This window comes from Sinocyclocheilus grahami, unplaced genomic scaffold (assembly GCF_001515645.1).
Source record: "Sinocyclocheilus grahami isolate Dianchi unplaced genomic scaffold, SAMN03320097.WGS_v1.1 scaffold21.1, whole genome shotgun sequence".
Classification (NCBI taxonomy): domain Eukaryota; kingdom Metazoa; phylum Chordata; class Actinopteri; order Cypriniformes; family Cyprinidae; genus Sinocyclocheilus; species Sinocyclocheilus grahami.
In genome coordinates this window covers 1,506,724-1,526,350 of record NW_015505200.1, presented here as the reverse complement: position 1 = coordinate 1,526,350, position 19,627 = coordinate 1,506,724, and the positions used below count along the sequence as shown (strand labels likewise).

Below are 19,627 nucleotides of genomic sequence, written 5' to 3'. Positions count from 1 at the left end.
GGGGGGGGGGGGGGGGGGGGGGGGGGGGGGGGGGGGGGGGGGGGGGCTTGGAGTAAAAAAGGTTGAGAACCGCTGATTTACAAACTATGAGAATTTCATCTTACTTTTTGGCTATAAAAATGACATCTGCATACAATTTGCACTTTATTGCTCTTTGCCATCATATGAAGATTATTTTAAATTGTAATATTTCACAATATTACTGTAATATTGTAATATTTCACAATATTACTGTTTTTACTGTATTTTTGGTCGCATAAATGCAGCCTTGGTGTGCATAAGAGCTTCAAAAGCATTAAAAAAATCTTATTGACCCCCAATTTTTTAAAACAATACAGTAAAATCTCTGGTTTTTATTTAATTTTATTTATTTATTCATTTGGTAAATGTGTATTCGATAAATCCAATAAGTGCTCTTTGTGATAACCTTTTTGTGTGTGTTTAACCCCGGTAGTTTTCCCCCTGTTAAGATATTTATGTTTTGGAGAAACCTATTTGTTTGTAACACTGCAATATAATACACATAAAGCATTCTTTTGGGTTGTGTCTCAATTTCTTTAAATTCAATTCAAGTTTATTTGTATAGCGTTTTTCACGATACAAATCGTTGCAAAGCAACTTTACAGCAAATTTAAGTTTCTACAATATTTAAATGCCTCAAGGCCTCCGCAGCTCTGCATCTTTCTTTTACTGATCATTTCACATACAGCATTAGTATTTTAAGGAACAATTTTTAAAATGCTTTTATGTTTTATTAAATGCTATTTGTGACCTTAACAGACCAGAAGGTGGTAGCAAAACCTTCCTTTTTTTTTTTAGGAATTGGCTGAGTAAAGGACTGTTTTACTAATTGTTAAAGTTTTATAAAAACACTTGCTATTGCTCAAGTATTGTTATTATTTATGTTTTGGAGAAACCTATTTGTTTGTAACACTGCAATATAATACACATAAAGCATTCTTTTGGGTTGTGTCTCAATTTCTTTAAATTCAATTCAAGTTTATTTGTATAGCGTTTTTCACGATACAAATCGTTGCAAAGCAACTTTACAGCAAATTTAAGTTTCTACAATATTTAAATGCCTCAAGGCCTCCGCAGCTCTGCATCTTTCTTTTACTGATCATTTCACATACAGCATTAGTATTTTAAGGAACAATTTTTAAAATGCTTTTGTTTTATTAAATGCTATTTGTGACCTTAACAGACCAGAAGGTGGTAGCAAAACCTTCCTTTTTTTTTTAGGAATTGGCTGAGTAAAGGACTGTTTTACTAATTGTTTAACCCTAGAAATCCTACCGTATCATATTTCATACATGAATTTCTAAGGCCTCTAAATTACCAATGTGATCAAAGTGTTTTGTGCACAATCTTCTACATGCTCCCCTCTTATGGATAGTTCATACATGTTAGCACAGGGTTAAAAAATAGATTAGATTTCGAAATGGGTTAGATTTAGAAATAGTCATCTTGTGTCTCTAAATGCCATTGTACTAAAAAGTATGTATTACCTCTATATCAACATGTACAGTCAAAGGTTTGGTCACAACTAGGCCCACTATTTTACACATTTTAGAATTATTTTCTTTTTAACAGACCAGAAGGTGGTAGCAAAACCTTCCTTTTTTTTTTAGGAATTGGCTGAGTAAAGGACTGTTTTACTAATTGTTTAACCCTAGAAATCCTACCGTATCATATTTCATACATGAATTTCTAAGGCCTCTAAATTACCAATGTGATCAAAGTGTTTTGTGCACAATCTTCTACATGCTCCCCTCTTATGGATAGTTCATACATGTTAGCACATTGTTAAAAAATAGATTAGATTTCGAAATGGGTTAGATTTAGAAATAGTCATCTTGTGTCTCTAAATGCCATTGTACTAAAAAGTATGTATTACCTCTATATCAACATGTACAGTCAAAGGTTTGGTCACAACTAGGCCCCCTATTTTACACATTTTAGAATTATTTATCTACACAATTTAGAATTTTTTTAATTATCCCAGAAACAAATTATTCACAAAGAATAAAGTTAAGCAAAGTAAAAACAAGGTAAAAGTATAAATTCCATTAAAATGCATTATAAATGCATCAATGTACTAAATGCAACATACTTGCTTTTAAATGCATATTCTATTTGCATTCATTGCTGAAGCATCTTTTGAGAAACAAAAAAATCTAGGCGTCTATGAGTATGGTGAAAGATCCAATGGATTACATTTGAAATGTTTGTTTGGATTCTGCAGCTGGAGTTAATACAAATGCTGTGTCACCCCTGTGACCCATAGTAACTAGCCAATATTGCTGCTCTGCTTCTCCTCAAATTCTTCAGAACATTTTGAACATCACGAAATTATTAATTTATGTAAGAATGAAGAATAAACTGCATGGAACCAATTAAAAATGAAAAAGCTGAAAATGTGCACAATGTCAGTGAACATGATATTCTTCTGTACAGAGGAACATTCTTTTATGATGATATTATGTAGTTATGACGTATTATGATGAAAAAATCACATTCTTTATAAATCAAATATTTTGGGGATGAAGAACATGTTTTTATCAGTTTTTGTTCTGATATTCTCCACAGAGCATTTATTTTAGCCAATTATGTGGCAGGAATGCTCGATTCTGACTGGTCAATCGTGGCATTTAGTGGACTAAAGTGGACTTGCATTCAAGTCGAAAGAACAGTTTTTAAAGGTAGCTACATTAAAGCAGTTAAAGGAGACATATTATGCCCATTTGTCCCCAGTATGTGTCTGTGAAGTTTCAGCTCAAATACTCAACAAATCATTTATTATATCATTTTGAAAATGCCTATTTTGAGTGGAAGCAGAAACAGCTGTTTTCGTGCCTGTCTCTTTAAATGCAAATGAGCTGCTGCTCCCCGCCCCCTTTTACAGAATAGAGCTGCGCCGCTCTACAGCTCGGACCAGCTAAAAACACGTTTTTGGTTCTGATTATCATGTTTATTGCGCTGAAATCATGCGTTTTAAACCATATGAGTTTAAACTTCTGATATATGGTTTTCTGAGCGCACACATCTAAAGCACACGGACAGAAAGCGGCTGTCACAGCATGTGAGTACTAAACTAAGTTCTCATTCACACAAGTTAAAAACACACGAGTTACAAAATCAGTGGGTTATGTCTGTGAAGGTAAATAGCTGGGAAATAAATCGCATGTTTATTTTAGATCTGTGTGGCAGCAGCAATATACAGTAAATAAATCAATAAATCCACTTCTGTCTTGTCTCCTCTGAGGCTGGAACTCTAAATAGTGTTCTGTGCTCGTCTGTGCAGCCAAAGACAGAACACTTGGCATGTTCTGCTCAAACTTTTGCCATGGCATTAGAACTGGTACGTTGTCGCTTGTGAAAACACAATAAGGGCGCCATGGGAGTAAACGTACAGATTAAGGGGCGGTAATATTATAATGAGATCCCTTTGCCACGTCACTAAGGGAGCGAAATCAGACGCTTGCAGAAAAAGGCTTCCCAAAACAAAGTTACTGGGTTAATCTTTTTCATGTTTCCTTGGTTGATAGATGCACTGGGGACCTGATTAAAGCACTTAAAACCTGGAAAAGTCAGATTTTCATGATATGTCACCTTTAAAGGTACATGAACGCAACGACAAGTCATAATTAAGAGTGGGAAATAGCTGGTTTGCGGGATGGTTTAGAGGGCTTTTGACCACCAACCAGCTAAAACCAGCTGAACACTAGCTTAGCCAGGCTGGGAGACCAGCTTAAATTTTGGTAGCAGTCATGGCCTAATGGTTAGAGAGTCGGACTTGTAACCAGAAGGTCACAGGTCCGAGTCTCAGTACCAGCTGGAAATGTAGGTGGGGGGAGTGAATGTACAGCGCTCTCTTCCACCCTCAATACCACGACTGAGGTGAGACCTTTGAGCAAGGCACTGAACCCCCAACTGCTCCCCGGGTGCTGCAGCAAAAATGGCTGCCCACTGCTCCGGATGTGTTTTCACGGTGTGTGTGTTTCACTACTCACTGCTGTGTGTGTGTGTATGTGCATTTGGATGGGATAAATGCAGAGCACAAATTCAGAGTATGGGACACCATGCTTGACCACACCTAACGTCACTTTCAGTTTAAACCAACTAAGACCAGCAAACCAACATGGGCTGGTTTTACCTTTGTTTGTTTTCAGCAGGCAGTCCAACTGCTCCCCGGGTGCTGCAGCAAAAATGGCTGCCCACTGCTCCGGATGTGTTTTCACGGTGTGTGTGTTTCACTACTCACTGCTGTGTGTGTGTGTGTGTGTGTGTGTGCATTTGGATGGGATAAATGCAGAGCATAAATTCAGAGTATGGGACACCATGCTTGGACTAGCTTAGCCAGGCTGGGAGACCAGCTTAAATTTTGGTAGCAGTCATGGCCTAATGGTTAGAGAGTCGGACTTGTAACCAGAAGGTCACAGGTCCGAGTCTCAGTACCAGCTGGAAATGTAGGTGGGGGGAGTGAATGTACAGCGCTCTCTTCCACCCTCAATACCACGACTGAGGTGAGACCTTTGAGCAAGGCACTGAACCCCCAACTGCTCCCCGGGTGCTGCAGCAAAAATGGCTGCCCACTGCTCCGGATGTGTTTTCACGGTGTGTGTGTTTCACTACTCACTGCTGTGTGTGTGTGTATGTGCATTTGGATGGGATAAATGCAGAGCACAAATTCAGAGTATGGGACACCATGCTTGACCACACCTAACGTCACTTTCAGTTTAAACCAACTAAGACCAGCAAACCAACATGGGCTGGTTTTACCTTTGTTTGTTTTCAGCAGGCAGTGAGAAAACAGGCACAATGGATGCAGCATCTGTATTGATGGTAAATTTGTTGGAATTAATTTTATATTTTTTTGTAATTTACATAAAACTATCAAAAAGTTGCATCTAAAAAAATATGATAGCTATACAACTACGACAGAATATATGATTCAATTTACAGCACCTTCATCAAATTGAATATAAACATAAAAAATACATTCATGCACACTCACCATTTTGTAGAAGTAGTGTTTATTTATTATTATTATTATTTAAAAAAAAAAATTATTACAATAGACAGGGCCGTCCGTAGCTGACGCGGGGCCTGGTGCGAGGTAGGGAGCGGGGCACCCCTCGGTCCATTCGCAATCGCGTTCTGTGGGGGGTGGGAGTGGTTGGCCGTTCGCCGTGGGGCCCCCTCAAGCGCGGGGGCCTGGTGCGACCGCACCAGTTGTACCCCTCTAAGGACGGCCCTGACAATAGAAAAGATGCATCGCCATCTGACCAAAGTAACTTGAAGGCACCTGACGGACATGCCAACTCGTAAATACGAACTTCAGGAGGACTTGAACATACCATTAGCCTATATTCACTGTTCTCTTTGGCAATGATGTTTATCAAGGTGTTTTCAAGTCATGTGGGAAAGGTTGTATTTATTAAACGAACATGAACGTCACAAAGTCATAACGTTACACACAAAGTCATAATTAGCCTATGAGTAGAAACTCTTCTTTATTCATAATTTTGTAAATGTAGAGTTAAGAAAATCTTGTTAAATATTATGCACAAGAGATATCTTGCATCTGTATCTCTCGTATCACTCCGCGGACTTGTTCTTTTCCCATTTGTTTCGTATAAACCCAACTATCGACATCTTGCATCTTAGCTTTTATTTCAGTTAGAATTTTACTGTTCTGGTCAAAATACTGCCTTATGTTTTCACTAATTTTTCCCTGTAAATGTGTACATATTTTGCAAAGGAGCAGATTGTGCATAGCTCCACAGGCTAGTAAACATATGCTCTTCATTTTGCTCAGATGGAAAAAGTGCTGGTCTCTTGGGACTGTGAATGAGAATTCAACGAGATATCCACTTCTTGTTGCTCTCTCATACGTGCCAACCTCCTTCCCCTTTCTCCAAAGTCTTTGGCACACTTCAATACATGCTGTCTGAAGGAGGAGCCGACGAAAGTGTACAGAACAGGATTTAGACAGCAGTGTGTCAATGCCAGGCTCTCTGTGACCTGAGTAGCCTTGTCCAGCTCTTTACTAACCCCGCAGTGAGTCACAAACGTGTACATGACGTCCATAGCCCGGCAGAACTTGACCACATTATAGGGCAGCTGCGTGACCACAAAGACGCCCACCATCGCCAGCAGCACACGGATGGACCTCCACTTCCTCCACCTCCTCTCCTGAGGGAGCTTCAGTAGGGTTCGGCCTACACAAGTGTAGCAGAACAACATCACTAATAAAGGTAGCAAGAAGCCTATTACGACCTCCACCACTTCCAAACTAGCTTTAGCCCTGAGCGCCATGTCCGATTGATACATTGCGATGCAGCTTTTTTTATGAGGAAGCTCTCTGACTGTTGAAAACACCAAATCAGGGACGCCAAGAAAAAACGCAATGGTCCAGACAACCAAACAGAGTTTTACACAATGCTTCTTTTGAAAAGCACGCATAATGCCTGTGTTTCTGGCTCCTGGTGTCAAAGCCAAGTACTGATCCATGCTGATGTGGGCCAGCAGCATCATGCTACAGGTGAAGTTGATGGTGTACAGGGCAGATACGAGTTTACAGACGGTGACCCCGAGCTCCCACCCGTGGACGGCATCGGCAGCCCAGAAGGGCAACGTTAGGAGCAGCAAAAGGTCGGCCACAGCCAGGTGAAGTATAAACGTGTCAGTCATCGTTTTCAGTTGCTTGCAGTATGCATACACCGCCACAACCAGAGCGTTGCCTGCTAAACCAATCACTAGAGATAACACAAAAACAGCTGGGAGGAAGATCCTCGCGAAGGAGCGCACGTCGCCCTTCTCACAGATGGTCTGATAGTCATCGTAGCTGAAGTTGGAGCTGTTGTTTTCATACTCGGGGTAGTCGTAATAGTGTTCCTCTGAGGTCTCCATTCTTCTTCTAAAGCTCTGAAAATAAAAACAATGGTTTGTTTGGAAGCTTTTAGTTTTTTATATGCAAAAAGACATGGAAATGATCAAGCATTCTCAGATTTACAGATAAAGAGTTGATCTTTTTTTCTTCAACAAAAGCAGAGAGAAAGCATATGGCTACCAGACAGGATGTTTTATTGCCACAGGCGTGTAACAGCACTTTCATTCCGAACATTCCCTCTCTGCTTTTATCAGATGCCTTTTTCTATGCATGCTTAAAATCACAGATAAACCGAAAGTAGAGATGCATATCAGTTAAACATTGTAAATCCTTTCCAGGTTTCCTGTGTAATCCAACATTTGCTTAAACAAGTCATAAACTTGTATAAACTCCCTCTTCCAGAGAAGTGCAATGTTTTATAAATATATTTTTTAAATAAATAAACAGTCAATGCATTTTTTATACTTTCAAATCTTATTAAGCACTCATTCCAGCAAAAAAATAATAAAATCACTTTTTTTTTCACAAATCAAAAAGCTTTGATATCATACTATAAATTATTCAAAGACTTTAAATGAGTATCATTTCAGTCATACTTGAACCCAAACATGTTATTTTCAGCCATTTGAATCACTATATACATTTAACATTAATTTGATAAGTTAAAAACCAAACGTTGCTATGATTATTTTCAAATAGCAGACATGCACATTTGAATACAGTTCATGGTAGTTTATCTTAATGTTCGCATTAGACGTAATTGCATATTTTCTGTTCAAGACTTATCTCCCAAACAGTGTGCAAATTCGGCAGCTAACATCTGGATCATATTAATGTCTAACTAAAAAGAAAATAATCTTCTAAAACCGATAATGCCATGCTTTTCTTACCTTGAAAGATTCAGGGTTTTGCCTGAAGGCAGAGTAGATTGTTTCTGTCTGCTCTTCCTGTGAGAACAGAGTCTGTTTACTGTGACTCATGCATGCAGAGCTTTGCTCCCACACCTAAACATACTGTGAACGTATCTGATCTCGTGTGGTTCCAGCAAGAGTCTACAAACATGCCTTTTAAAAAAAAGATGATCAGAGAGCAGCACATGACATAAATGTAATGCACTGCCACAACTTATTTATTTGAAGCAAGGTTTCTTTGAGTATTTATTTATTTATTTAAAATAATTTGTGCACACAATTTATTTGATTTAAAACTGGTTTTATGTTATGTAATGTTATGTTATGTTTTGCTTTAGTATATGGTCTGGGTAATTGCAAATTTTACATTTTAGAAAAAAGTGCTGTTCACTTTGTAGTCTAACAACTGCACTACTTACATTGTACGTAAGTGCAAATCGTTGTTTTTGCATGGTTGCTTGTGGTTACTTTTTGGGTCTCAGTGTGAAGGCAATGGTAATACTGGCCTTGTGTGATCTCAAACTAAATGTTCCAGAACTTAAGATGCTTAAATAACAACAAAATGAAACATGCAAAAATGTTATGCTATTATCAATGATTATGCAGATAAGGAAGAACGGGTGTTGCTTTTCTATTTACTTTTGACCACTAATGTGTTGACAAATTCCTGGCACAAAACATAGGCCTACCATTTTGTATGCCTTTTCAGGCTAACAACATTTCTGGCACATTAAACTGGCAGAACTACTCAAATACAAAAGAGGACTAATAGTTGTGCAGTTTGTATCCTACAGAATCTATCAACACACACAGACTATTTAAGCTTGACAATATCAACATGTCAGTTCCTTCACAAAAAAGGCATTACAGCCAAAACTTTATAGAAAGCCTACATATAAAATCTACAGTGTTTTGCACTGGCTCCACACAATAAAAGAGTGATTTTTAAACACAACTGCTTTATTGTAATTAAGAGATGAAGATAAACAGATATCAAACATTTTGTTTTAACAGAAGCCAAGCTGGTTCGAGCGCCTATCGCTTGTGTAAATATTGCCCCCTAGTGATGCCAATACGAATTACACTGGGGGAGAATTCGGTAAATTCCTTTTATTTTCCATACAGGTTATTACTTAAAATATACTTGGAAAAGAAAAGCTATAGAAATATAAATGATTATCACATGCATAACCTGAGCCTGACACACTCTTTATGAAACATGGTGATGTATTTATTTGCAATTCCTATTTTTCCTAATTCAGGTAACCTGTAAGGAGAAAACATACAATAATGTCTGTTAAGCCACCTAGTACAATTTTTTCCCCCTTCATATTATGTAAATAGTAAATACGCTGCAATATGTTACCTCAGAAGGAGCCTTGAACATGTACAATGCTTTAACTTTCTGGCAAGGGCCTTTTTCCTCCGGCATCTCTCTTGGCTTTGGCAGTCTGTTGGGGCAGCTTTAATTGAGGGAGGCAAATGATGAGTTCACAGTAAAGCAATTCAGTCTATTTCTTAAATAAAAATAACTATTAATGTGTTTAAATGACATGCTGACAGGCTGATCAGAGAATAGTGATTACCTGGAAAACTCCACTGATTGCTAAAAGGCTCTGACTCCCGGGACGTTTTTTCTGTTTGTTATTCCTGTTTTTGTCCTGGCTCTTGGTGCAGCGATAGACGTTGAACCGAGAAAACCAAATGATGAATTCAGTGTAAAGCAAGTCGATATATATTTAGATTAGAAAATCATGTAACTGGTGAAGCATGTACTCAACATTTTTCTCTATTTACAGTATATATATCCTATGTATTATTTCACCATTTATTTTTAATGAACTGACAGAGGACAGTGAATACCGTTGAATCTCCACTGTCTCCTAAAGGAGTAAGACCTCCTGGACGTGGCCGTTTTCTCTTAGCCTTGCTGTTCTCCTTCAGATCAATAAAAAAGATTGAAAACATGACATTTCTGGTGACACATTTTATATGACCATCTCTGCATTGTGAAACAATTATGAGGACAGATACAGCTGCAAACTGCAGATTATATTTTTGGCAGATGAAATCTTTAAGTAGTTATTTTGTAACATGCAGTACTACTGCCATTTTAATAGTTATCAAAGAGAGAGCTTAATTATGGCTTGATTATCATCCAAACCACGTAGGGTTATTACATTTTGAAAAAGCTGCAGCTGGAAAAAACATCTCAGGAGATTGCGCAAAGGTTACTTTATTAGATGTGTACTTACACTTGGTGGCACAACAGCTACTGTCTTTGCTGTATTTTCCTTCTCTGTGGAGACCGTCTGTCTTCGTACTCTGTACATCTTGCAAAAGGATTGTTAAAAGATAAATGACTCAAAGTAAGCAAAACTCTCACACAAACATATAACAACATAAATAAAAACCAACATATAAAAGCAATTTATCATTTTGCAAAAACTATATATGAATTACATTTAGGGAAATCCATGCCAAAAGAAAGATGCCTGTTGAAACTGCATTCTTGCCCCAGTGTGATTTACCAGTAAATGTACTACCAGCAAAGTTTATCCCTCACCTCAAACTGATGAAGATCCGGCTCATCAAACTTAATTGGGTTTTGCATGCTTGAATCTGTCTCGACTTCTTCTTCTCCATGAAGACTGAAGATGAGCAGGCTGAGACACAACAGCCCTAGCTGCACACTACTCTTCATACTGCTGCTTTCTGTAGTCCAAGCACACTTCATCTCTGCTTTATACTCACATTTAATCACTACCAGATGTCTAAAAAGGGGGCAGTAACACATTTTTCCTGACAAAAACATTTTGAAACACACTTACAAGCTTGAACAACAAATCTGCTGCTGTCTAATACTGGGACATGATTAATCATCAATGATTTGTATAGCCGAGGGGCCATACAGTATCTCATAAGGCTCTTATTATTGTGTTTTGTCATCCAGCTTTCGGTTTTGCTATTGATCTATGCCTTTGTTTGCAGGAAAACAGATGATAGCCATTGCATAATTATTTTTTCCTGAATCGAGAGAAAACAATTGAAAATGATCTTGAAATAAAAGAATATCTTTCTGTTTCTCTTTGAGGACTAAGAAAGAGCGAGATGGAGAAAAAGTCAGGGTACTTTGGCCTTTCTGTGGCATTGTTTCAAACCAGCTGACTGGACCTACATGTGACTAAGCTTAAGTCTGAAAATGCTGGAACATTCACTTGCCTTACAGTCTGAATATGCAGATCAGTGACATGGACAGAGGACAGATAGTGACATTGCAAAGTTAAAGATGGTGTTTAAGTGTGTGTGGGACTGGGATTAGCGTCAACCTGAACAGAATCATAAGAAGTCCCTGATGAAACCAGATGGTTTGCGGGTTTTAGCTGGTCTCCCAGTCTGACCAGCAAACAAGTGCTCAAAACCCACTGTCAACACAAACCAGCTAAGACCAAAAACAAGGCTGGTTTAAACTGGTTTTCACTTTGATTAACTGTGAAGATGTTAAATAATTTCTAAATTATTTTTAGAGGTGCTAAATAATTTTGATCTGTGTTTTACTATCTGGGTGGGTCTCTTAATAGGTCATTTTTGTTGGTTGTTACCTATTGTACAACAACATGTTGAGATGTTGAGAAAAAAGGTGATCTAAGAAGGCAACAAAGAATGCAAAATGGCAAGGCAGCATGTAACAGACAAAACAATTGAACTCTTGTTCTGTGAAAACCCTTTCCCTAACTAGACCAGCCTTTTAAAAATTGGTTGTAAATATCTCATTATGCTATATTATCAGCGAATCTTGGATTCAGTCTTTTCTGTCAACATGTTTTCTTTCTAGCACAGGTTTTGTGTTCCTGATTGTTGTCCAGCAGAATTTTTTTGATAAATCCTCCAAAAAGTACAAAAATTATCCAATGCAATAACATTAATAGCATTTTCGGGAAAAAGAAAATCCTCTCCAGGTCAGCCAAAAAGTAAATAAATAGGCCTACTTGTTTTATGTCATCATTATTCTGTATATTAAAAATGTAAAGTGTTTGAATGAATCCAAATCAGTGTCTGTCTTTTAATAAATGTGACTTTTTTATTCATTATGTATTTTTTTATTTTTTACAGCTAACAAGCAACTGTGGCTAAATCAGCAGCAACGTATAAATCTTACATTCCCTTCATTCTCAGTATGGTATCATTGCTCAGCACGTCCAGAAGTGGATTAGCAGCACTGTTGCAGCATTGCAGCGCTGCTTGTACCGGAGCTTGGCAGATTTCTGGTCTCGTGGTCGTAAATGGCATGAGACCACAGCAGGTACACGCGGAACCACGCGTTCAGTTCCGAGCGTTTCTCTTCAGAGATTCTTGATTGTTTTGTCAAACTTGTCAAAAGGTTAACTTCGAACATTCCCGAAAGACACGGAAAGTCGACCGTGTTGATTTGAAGCGGTCTGCGGACATTCATAATGAGTTTGTCTGCAAATCTTGACAGCTTGGCAGTCGCTGGTCGAAAAGAGCTGACGTAAGCGACTGAGGTGAAGACGCGAAGGTAAGTGCCGCATCTAAACGAGTTCTTCTCAATGTATCAATTGTATGTCTCTAGTATGGCTTATTTGTTGATTATTTTAGTCCAATTATATATAAATGTGATTGCATGATTAATCAGAGCATAAAATATTTATTTTGACGTTGAGCTGTCTCATGTTAGAATAGCCCGACTTCTTCTGTTATGAAAGAGGTTGTTATCCAAACTCAGTATGAATAACTTGTGTGTGAACATATTGTAGCCTTTCTTTCTTTCTTTCTTTCTTTCTTTCTTTCTTTCTTTGTGGAGATGTGACGGGTTCAGTCACCATTCACTTACACTGTATGGGAAGAGATGCATCGAAAGTGAATGGTGACTTGAGGCTGTGGTGAGTAAATGATGACAAGTAGAACTGTCCCTTTAATGCATTGCCACCTTCTGACAGATGAATTGTAGTCATACCTCATGGGCAAAAGCTCTGTGTTTGCTTTCACTGTTTGCTCAGCAGATGGTTTTGAGGTTGCTGAGAAAGATCTGTTAGTTTTACAGTGTGCCTGCAAAAGCCTAGGTTTGTTTTGTTAAACTGTTGGGGACATTATATATACATTTTTATTTTTAGCCTATATGTTCAGATTTCATTTTGTTTTAGGTTTTAGTACTTTTATTTTATTTTGTAATTTTTGTTAGTTTATATTATTTCTGTTTAGCTTAAATTTATTTTTGTTTCAGTATAGTAATTGTTTTATTTCAGTTGGTTGACATGGCAAGTTTTTCATCCAATATATTATTTTATTTCAACTTTATTTCAGTTAGTGAATTTAATTTTTTAGTTTTAGTGACAATAACAACATTTGGGGACTTATCTTTCAGACAAAAAAAGTGTTTAAGGCAAGGTCACAACCCAAGGCATGTGGTACCATAGAAAATTTCATGTATTCTTTATATGTCATGTAAGAATTATCAAACTTCTAGAGAAGTGAATAAAAATGACATTGTTGTGGTTTTGAATCTCAGGGCCCTTATTTCAGCTAAAGGCAGATTTAACAGTCTTATGCAAGAGGATTTACTTTGGACTTTTGCAATACACTGTTGATTTCATAATGAAATATTGTTATAATTACAAGATTGTTTTGTCATTAGATTTACCTTCCAGCTTCCATTATACAGTTGAAAACTGAGTTTGCCAAAGCATTAAAAGATCCTGGTTAGAGTATGAAATAAAAAATAAAAAAAACCTCATAAAGTGAAACTGTAACTTTGTCTGTTACTTCAAGCACATTATGAAGCCAGCGGTGCAGCTGGTGCCAAGCTTTTGATATATTAAATGACTCCGTTCTGCTTCTTTTACTGTCCTTAGCTAACAGCTGGGACAGGGCAGGTATCTTATTAGCTCTGCAGAGGTGAAGGATGGGGCGTAAACTGGATCTCTCTGGTCTGACGGATGTGGAGGCTGACCATGTGATGCAGGTGGTGCAACGGGACATGGAGCTGCGCAAGACTGAGGAGATGCGGCTCAAGTGAGTCTCGTGCACCCTTCTGTGTCTTAGTAGTCTTGTGACTCCTGCTCAAAATACACTGCTGTTCTAAAATTTGGGGTCAGTAAGATTTTTGCTTTTTTTCAGCAAGGATACATTAAATTAATTAAAAGTGACAGTAAAGATATTTACGTTGTTATAAAAAACGATTTTCTATAAATGGTGTTTCTTTTCATCAAATTTCTATTAATCAAAGATCCTGAAAAACCTGCAAAAATGCTTCATGGTTTCCACAAATAAATTAAGCAATATGAGTATTTACAAAACTGATAAAAATAATAAGAAATGTTACTTGACAGGGCTCTATGGATACTTTTCTTTTTAGGAGTGCTTGTGCTCCTAATTAAAAAAATTTAGGAGCACGGTCAAAAATTTAGGAGCACCTTCTAATCAGTAATAAAAAATTCTGATAAAAAATGAACCTTCCCATTATGAGGTGATAGTTGACTCCTTAAAGTGATTTATAGGGAATTTTGTTTTTACCTTTGTAATGGCATTTTTCTAACTTTATTAAAAGTATGTCATCTTTTGTCAAAATCAAAAAATATATTTATAAGCTTTTTAACATTTCTAATTAAAACAAAAGAATAAAAACAAGTAGAATAAGAATAAGTTACCAATCAAATGAAATCAGTATTTAAGAAATGCATTTGTGCTACAGAGATGGCACAGAAGAACACACAAGTGGCTTTTCAGACGTTTAATGAGGCTCAGAGGTCGCATGAGTGCAATTAAATTAATAAATTCATGTTGAGGTTAATGTTTTAAATATAATATTTTGAATATAGAAATGATTTAAATAACAGAAAATATGCTTTAAAAATTAAACTAAAACTGCTAGCAGGTGGCATCAAGTCATTTGATTGACAATTGATTTGTTCGAACGGCTGAATCATTCAGGAATGAAGTATTTGACTGTCTTTATGAATGGGTAATTGAATCATTGACTCACTAGATTTGTTTAAAAACGCAGTCATTCATAAACGAATCAGCGCTGTGTTTGCATGGAGATGGGCAGCGGCTCAGCTGTTACTTTAAAAAAAAACTATTTTCGGATGTACGAGACTCGAACCCACAACCTTTAAAAAAAAAAAAACGATTTTCGTTGATGAAATAGAGCAAAATAAGGCAATTGAGTTGTTGTCAGACAATATAAGTCACTTAAGTGACGTGACATGTGGCCAAGTATGGTGACCCATACTCGGAATTAGTGCTCTGCATTTACCCATCCAAAGTGCACACACACAGCAGTGAACACACACAAACCGTGAACACACATCCGGAGCAGTGGGCAGCCATTTTTTTGCTGCGGCGCCCGGGGAGCAGTTGGGGCTTCGGTGCCTTGCTCAAGGGCACCTCAGTCGTGGTATTGAAGGTGGGAGAGAGCGCTGTACATTCACTCCCCCCACCTACAATCCCTGCCGGTACGAGACTCGAACCCACAACCTTTGGGTTATGAGTCCGAGTCTATAACCATTAGGCCACGACTTCCCCCGACTTAATATTAACTTCTTGTTTAATTAACTGTTGTATTAAATCAATATCACATTTGCAAACTCCCTTAATAATCATTAAAAGCTGTCACTCATCTTAATTTATCCAGATCTCACAAAACTCCATTATAATCGACGAAGCTCTCTACACTGCACAATGAATATCTTATTTACACCCCATCAACACTTTGTTTGTTATAATGAGATGATATGTTTGTGATATATTACTCAACGCTGCAGAAACACGTACGTATATTAGAACCTTTGAAGCTCCCTCAGCGCAAACACAAATATGATGATCGGGTCAGTCGCACAGGTGCTCCTAAATATTATTTCATAGTCGCACGCAGTAGTTTTCAGTCGCAAATGCGACTGAAATGGTCGCACTGTAGAGCCCTGCTTGAGCGCCAAATGAGCATATTAGGCTGATTTTTGAAGGATGATGTGACACTGAAGACTGGAGTAATGGCTGCTGAAAATTCAGGTTTGCCATAACAGGAATAAATTATAAAACAGTAATTTTAATAATAATACACAGTATTAGTTTTTTTTTCTCTCAAATAAATGCTATTTAAAGCAATTACAGAAATGAATGCAATTAAAGAAAGCTTTCATCTGAAACATCTGTGACATTTTATTCCATATTTTTTTGCATATTATGATTTATAATGCAGCTTGGATGAGCATAAGAGACTTTATGAGAAACATGAAAAAGTCCTATCAACCCCAAACCAAACTTTAACTGTAGTATATGGCATTTAAAAATGATAATGCTAAATATCACCACATTTTCCCATGAAAAGTTTGTAAATAAGCTATTTTAGCATGGTCTTCCTTGTGATGTCACCCAAATGGCATTCCAGTGATTGCTAGAGAGCATGAGGAAGTTCCCATCATTTTTTGTCATACTTTAAAACAAAATGACAGGAAGGGCTCTCCCTTCCCTCCTTATCCGTGACTCACTTCCCTGAGCCCACTATGAATACGGTTTCAGCTTTGAAGAAATCTGATTCTGAACTACAGATATATAGAGGCATTATTATTCAGGAGAGACCGATTCATGTTGTATCTTCTTGGTTATATGAGACCAATATTTCTATCTTAACAGGTATTTGCAAATTAAAAGGCCCTTTCTGTTTACATATAAACAAATATCTCTTTGGTGTTTTTATTTGCTGCACTTCAGGAAGTAATTGTGAGAAACTTTTAACTATTTTTTTATGTGGTACTATGCATAAATACATTGGTTCCCAAATGACAGAACATAACCCACGTATTTAGTCTGTTTGACCTTCTCTCTTTCCTTCTTTCTCCCGTTGTTTTGTCTTTAAAAAAAAATTGTGCCACATTGGCACAATGAAGCACATTACTCATCACGGTACTTCGGGCTGAGAAAAACAATTTAGTTAATGACCTTGATTGGCACCAGGATCTTATCTAACCAACAGACAAGCACTCTGACTTCTCTAATCTCTCACTCTGTTGTTGAAAATACTTGTTTGCTGGAACAGGAAGTAGGAATAATGGCACAAAAATTAATTTGGGAAAAAACATACAATATCTCAGTGTAGTCGTTTCATGCTTTTAGGCATTTTAGGCTTTTCGGCAACTAGTTTATAGCTCAGAAATGTAGAAATACACTGACATCGTATTTTATGTAGTCACAAAAAGAGACCCTTCCCTTCAAAATCCAATCACAGGTGCTTACAGGCGACGTTTGAGATGTGTGTTAATGGCCAGAGTGAAGATCTGTCTTGGATGTCCGAGTAATTGAATCGCTTAACATGGATGTTAAAGGGGTCATATGATGCTGCTAAAAATAACATTATTTGGTGTAATAAAATGTGTTTATGCGGTTTAAGGTTAAAAAACACATAATTTTCCACGTACTGTACATTATTGTTTCTCCTCTATGCCCCGCCTTTCTGAAACGCGTCAATTTTTACAAAGCTCATCGGTCTGAAAAGCGAGGTGTGCTCTGATTGGCCAGCTATACAGTGCGTTGTGATTGGCCGAATACCTCAAGCGTGTGACGGAAATGTTGCGCCACTACCGTATTGTGATGCCCTGTCCGGCCGAAGCGACGAGACAAAAACATGAAAACCCATTATAAACAAGGCATTTGTTGCATCCAGTGGGGACATAATTACGGATTATAATGACTTATACTGTCTTTTTACACGTTGCGTTGCATCGCGCCGCGTAAACATAAAACCATGTCTGCATTTGTGATCGGAGAAATGACAAACAACAAATGCTACTCTACACTGCTCAAAACTCCCATTTGAATCATCAGTGGCAAATTCTTTAAATATAAAAAACGTACTTACAGTCTGTGAGTCAGAACAGCCGGCATTGTAGTCTACTCTACCAGGATCAGGAAACAGTCCTCCATAAAATGCGCTGGACACATCTGAATATTTGGCTTAAACTGTTCTGGAACAGTGTTGTAAATACAACTTAACCACTGATTTCTAGTTGTGTCCTCTTTTGGATGGCCAAACAAAGTAGTTTCGCTTTCACAACGAAACAGCGTCACACACCTTGTGTGACCGGAGGCCGGCATGAGTGAGCAGAGGCAGGTGGGCTTGAGAACGGCGTGGCCTTTTTGAATATTAGTGCTATTTCTTAAGCCCCACAATTCTTTTTCAAAGCACTGCAAAACCTTAAAGAGCAGGTCATATGGTATTTTAAAGTGTCCTAATATTGTGTTGGAGTCCCCTACAACAGGTTTAAATGCATCTAAGGTCAGAAAACATTGTAATTTTCTCAGAACATATATTAAATATTAGAGTAATTTGCCAATGATTTCGAAACGATTCGTTCCAAGCAAGTTCGGAGCAAACCCCTCCCTTCCATAAGCCTACTCTGCTCTGATTGGTCAGCTGGCCAAGCCTGTTATGATTGGCACAGAGGAGTCCTTGAGCAAGTTTGTGAGCACTACCATTGACAAAGAACCTTTACATAAAACAATAATATAGTGATCCAATCCGTCCTTAAAATAATGACATCAAATACAAAAACACTTATGCAAGCGAATCGTGCCCACAGCTAAAGTTTAGCTGCTAAACTGTGAACATTTAACACAATAATGGTGAATGTTAACCGAGTGCTAACGTGGCTAACTGATGAAACAATACAGTTTGTAAACCAAAATATATCTACTGTAATGTTTGAAGAACGACAGACAAAAGACACTCTTAACTTTGTCTCAACTTTTAATCAGAACGCAGAACAGCTGTATCACAGGTGCAGCAGCCTAATGCCGAGTTCACTTAGCCCGATTTTTCACTCGCCGACAGGTTTTTCACTCGCTGACAAATGCCCGAAATCGGAGGCAAATCGGTGCTCGTTCACGCGAGTGACAATCACGCAGTGTGAATTATCAAAGACGCGATCTGAGGGAATCGCCGACACGTCGCCGATGCCCGCAAAATATTTGGCATGCTAAATATCTGGAGCTGTCTGCGATTCACAATCACGCAGTGTGCAATGATTTCTGACTGAAAACTACATCGGCGATGACCTACAGCCAATGAGAGAACAAGATACAGGGCAGAGGGAAGTTCGGGGAGGAGTTATAGACCAGAATATCAGTATTTTAATAGATATATGAACAATTATATCATACAGAAACAAGCACAAACATTTGCTTGACCAGCCAAAACATCAGCTGGGGACATAATTACGGATTATAATGACTTATACTGTCTTTTTACACGTTGCGTTGCATCGCGCCGCGTAAACATAAAACCATGTCTGCATTTGTGATCGGAGAAATGACAAACAACAAATGCTACTCTACACTGCTCAAAACTCCCATTTGAATCATCAGTCTTTAAATATTTAAATATAAAAAACGTACTTACAGTCTGTGAGTCAGAACAGCCGGCATTGTAGTCTACTCTACCAGGATAGTCCTCCATTAAAATGCGCTGGACACATCTGAATATTTGGCTTAAACTGTTCTGGAACAGTGTTGTAAATACAACTTAACCACTGATTTCTAGTTGTGTCCTCTTTTGGATGGCCAAACAAAGTAGTTTCGCTTTCACAACGAAACAGCGTCACACACCTTGTGTGACCGGAGGCCGGCATGAGTGAGCAGAGGCAGGTGGGCTTGAGAACGGCGTGGCCTTTTTGAATATTAGTGCTATTTCTTAAGCCCCACAATTCTTTTTCAAAGCACTGCAAAACCTTAAAGAGCAGGTCATATGGTATTTTAAAGTGTCCTAATATTGTGTTGGAGTCCCCTACAACAGGTTTAAATGCATCTAAGG

General features: G+C 37.9%; 3 protein-coding genes across 8 annotated transcripts in view; 2 read left to right on the top strand and 1 right to left on the bottom strand.

The window, feature by feature from the left end:
* LOC107558188 (transcription factor E2F5-like) overlaps nucleotides 1–834 on the top strand; it is a 7,031-nt gene extending 6,197 nt beyond the window's left edge. The window contains exons 8-9 of the mRNA XM_016241813.1: nucleotides 455–501; nucleotides 820–834. Coding sequence (XP_016097299.1) covers nucleotides 455–501; nucleotides 820–834 — 62 coding nt within the window. The remainder of the gene's footprint in view (nucleotides 1–454; nucleotides 502–819) is intronic.
* Nucleotides 835–5,040: 4,206 nt separating this feature from the next.
* On the bottom strand, nucleotides 5,041–12,111 carry LOC107556724 (atypical chemokine receptor 4-like). Of its 2 annotated transcripts, none has more exons than XM_016239915.1 (7): nucleotides 10,373–10,541; nucleotides 10,062–10,139; nucleotides 9,670–9,744; nucleotides 9,393–9,473; nucleotides 9,173–9,269; nucleotides 7,786–9,073; nucleotides 5,041–6,930 (listed from the first exon to the last, which is right to left on the bottom strand). In XM_016239915.1, the coding sequence occupies exons 6-7, from the start codon at nucleotides 7,873–7,875 to the stop codon at nucleotides 5,818–5,820; spliced, it is 1,203 nt and encodes a 400-aa protein (XP_016095401.1). In that variant the 5' UTR covers nucleotides 7,876–9,073; nucleotides 9,173–9,269; nucleotides 9,393–9,473; nucleotides 9,670–9,744; nucleotides 10,062–10,139; nucleotides 10,373–10,541; the 3' UTR covers nucleotides 5,041–5,817. The 2 variants fall into 2 exon arrangements, with proteins under 2 accessions (XP_016095401.1, XP_016095409.1); XM_016239923.1 differs by lacking the exon at nucleotides 5,041–6,930 and adding an exon at nucleotides 11,966–12,111 and having other exon boundaries at nucleotides 8,749–9,073; nucleotides 10,373–10,580.
* LOC107556696 (rab effector MyRIP-like) overlaps nucleotides 12,048–19,627 on the top strand; it is a 30,819-nt gene continuing 23,239 nt past the window's right edge. For 3 of the 5 annotated variants that reach the window (XM_016239904.1, XM_016239895.1, XM_016239885.1), the window contains exons 1-2: nucleotides 12,193–12,343; nucleotides 13,677–13,836. In XM_016239904.1, coding sequence (XP_016095390.1) covers nucleotides 13,727–13,836 — 110 coding nt within the window. In that variant the 5' untranslated portion in view covers nucleotides 12,193–12,343; nucleotides 13,677–13,726. Of the gene's footprint in view, nucleotides 12,110–12,187; nucleotides 12,344–13,676; nucleotides 13,837–19,627 lie in introns of those variants that run through there. The other 2 variants (XM_016239877.1, XM_016239869.1) reach the window with 2 other exon arrangements.

Bases quoted from the DNA above. Each gene is read 5' to 3' on its own strand.
- LOC107556724 (XM_016239915.1), bottom strand. From the start codon at position 7,875: ATGAGTCACAGTAAACAGACTCTGTTCTCACAGGAAGAGCAGACAGAA. The intron at 6,931-7,785 runs GTAAGAAAAGCA...TTTTATTTTCAG, and splicing joins AAAACCCTGAATCTTTCAAG to AGCTTTAGAAGAAGAATGGA.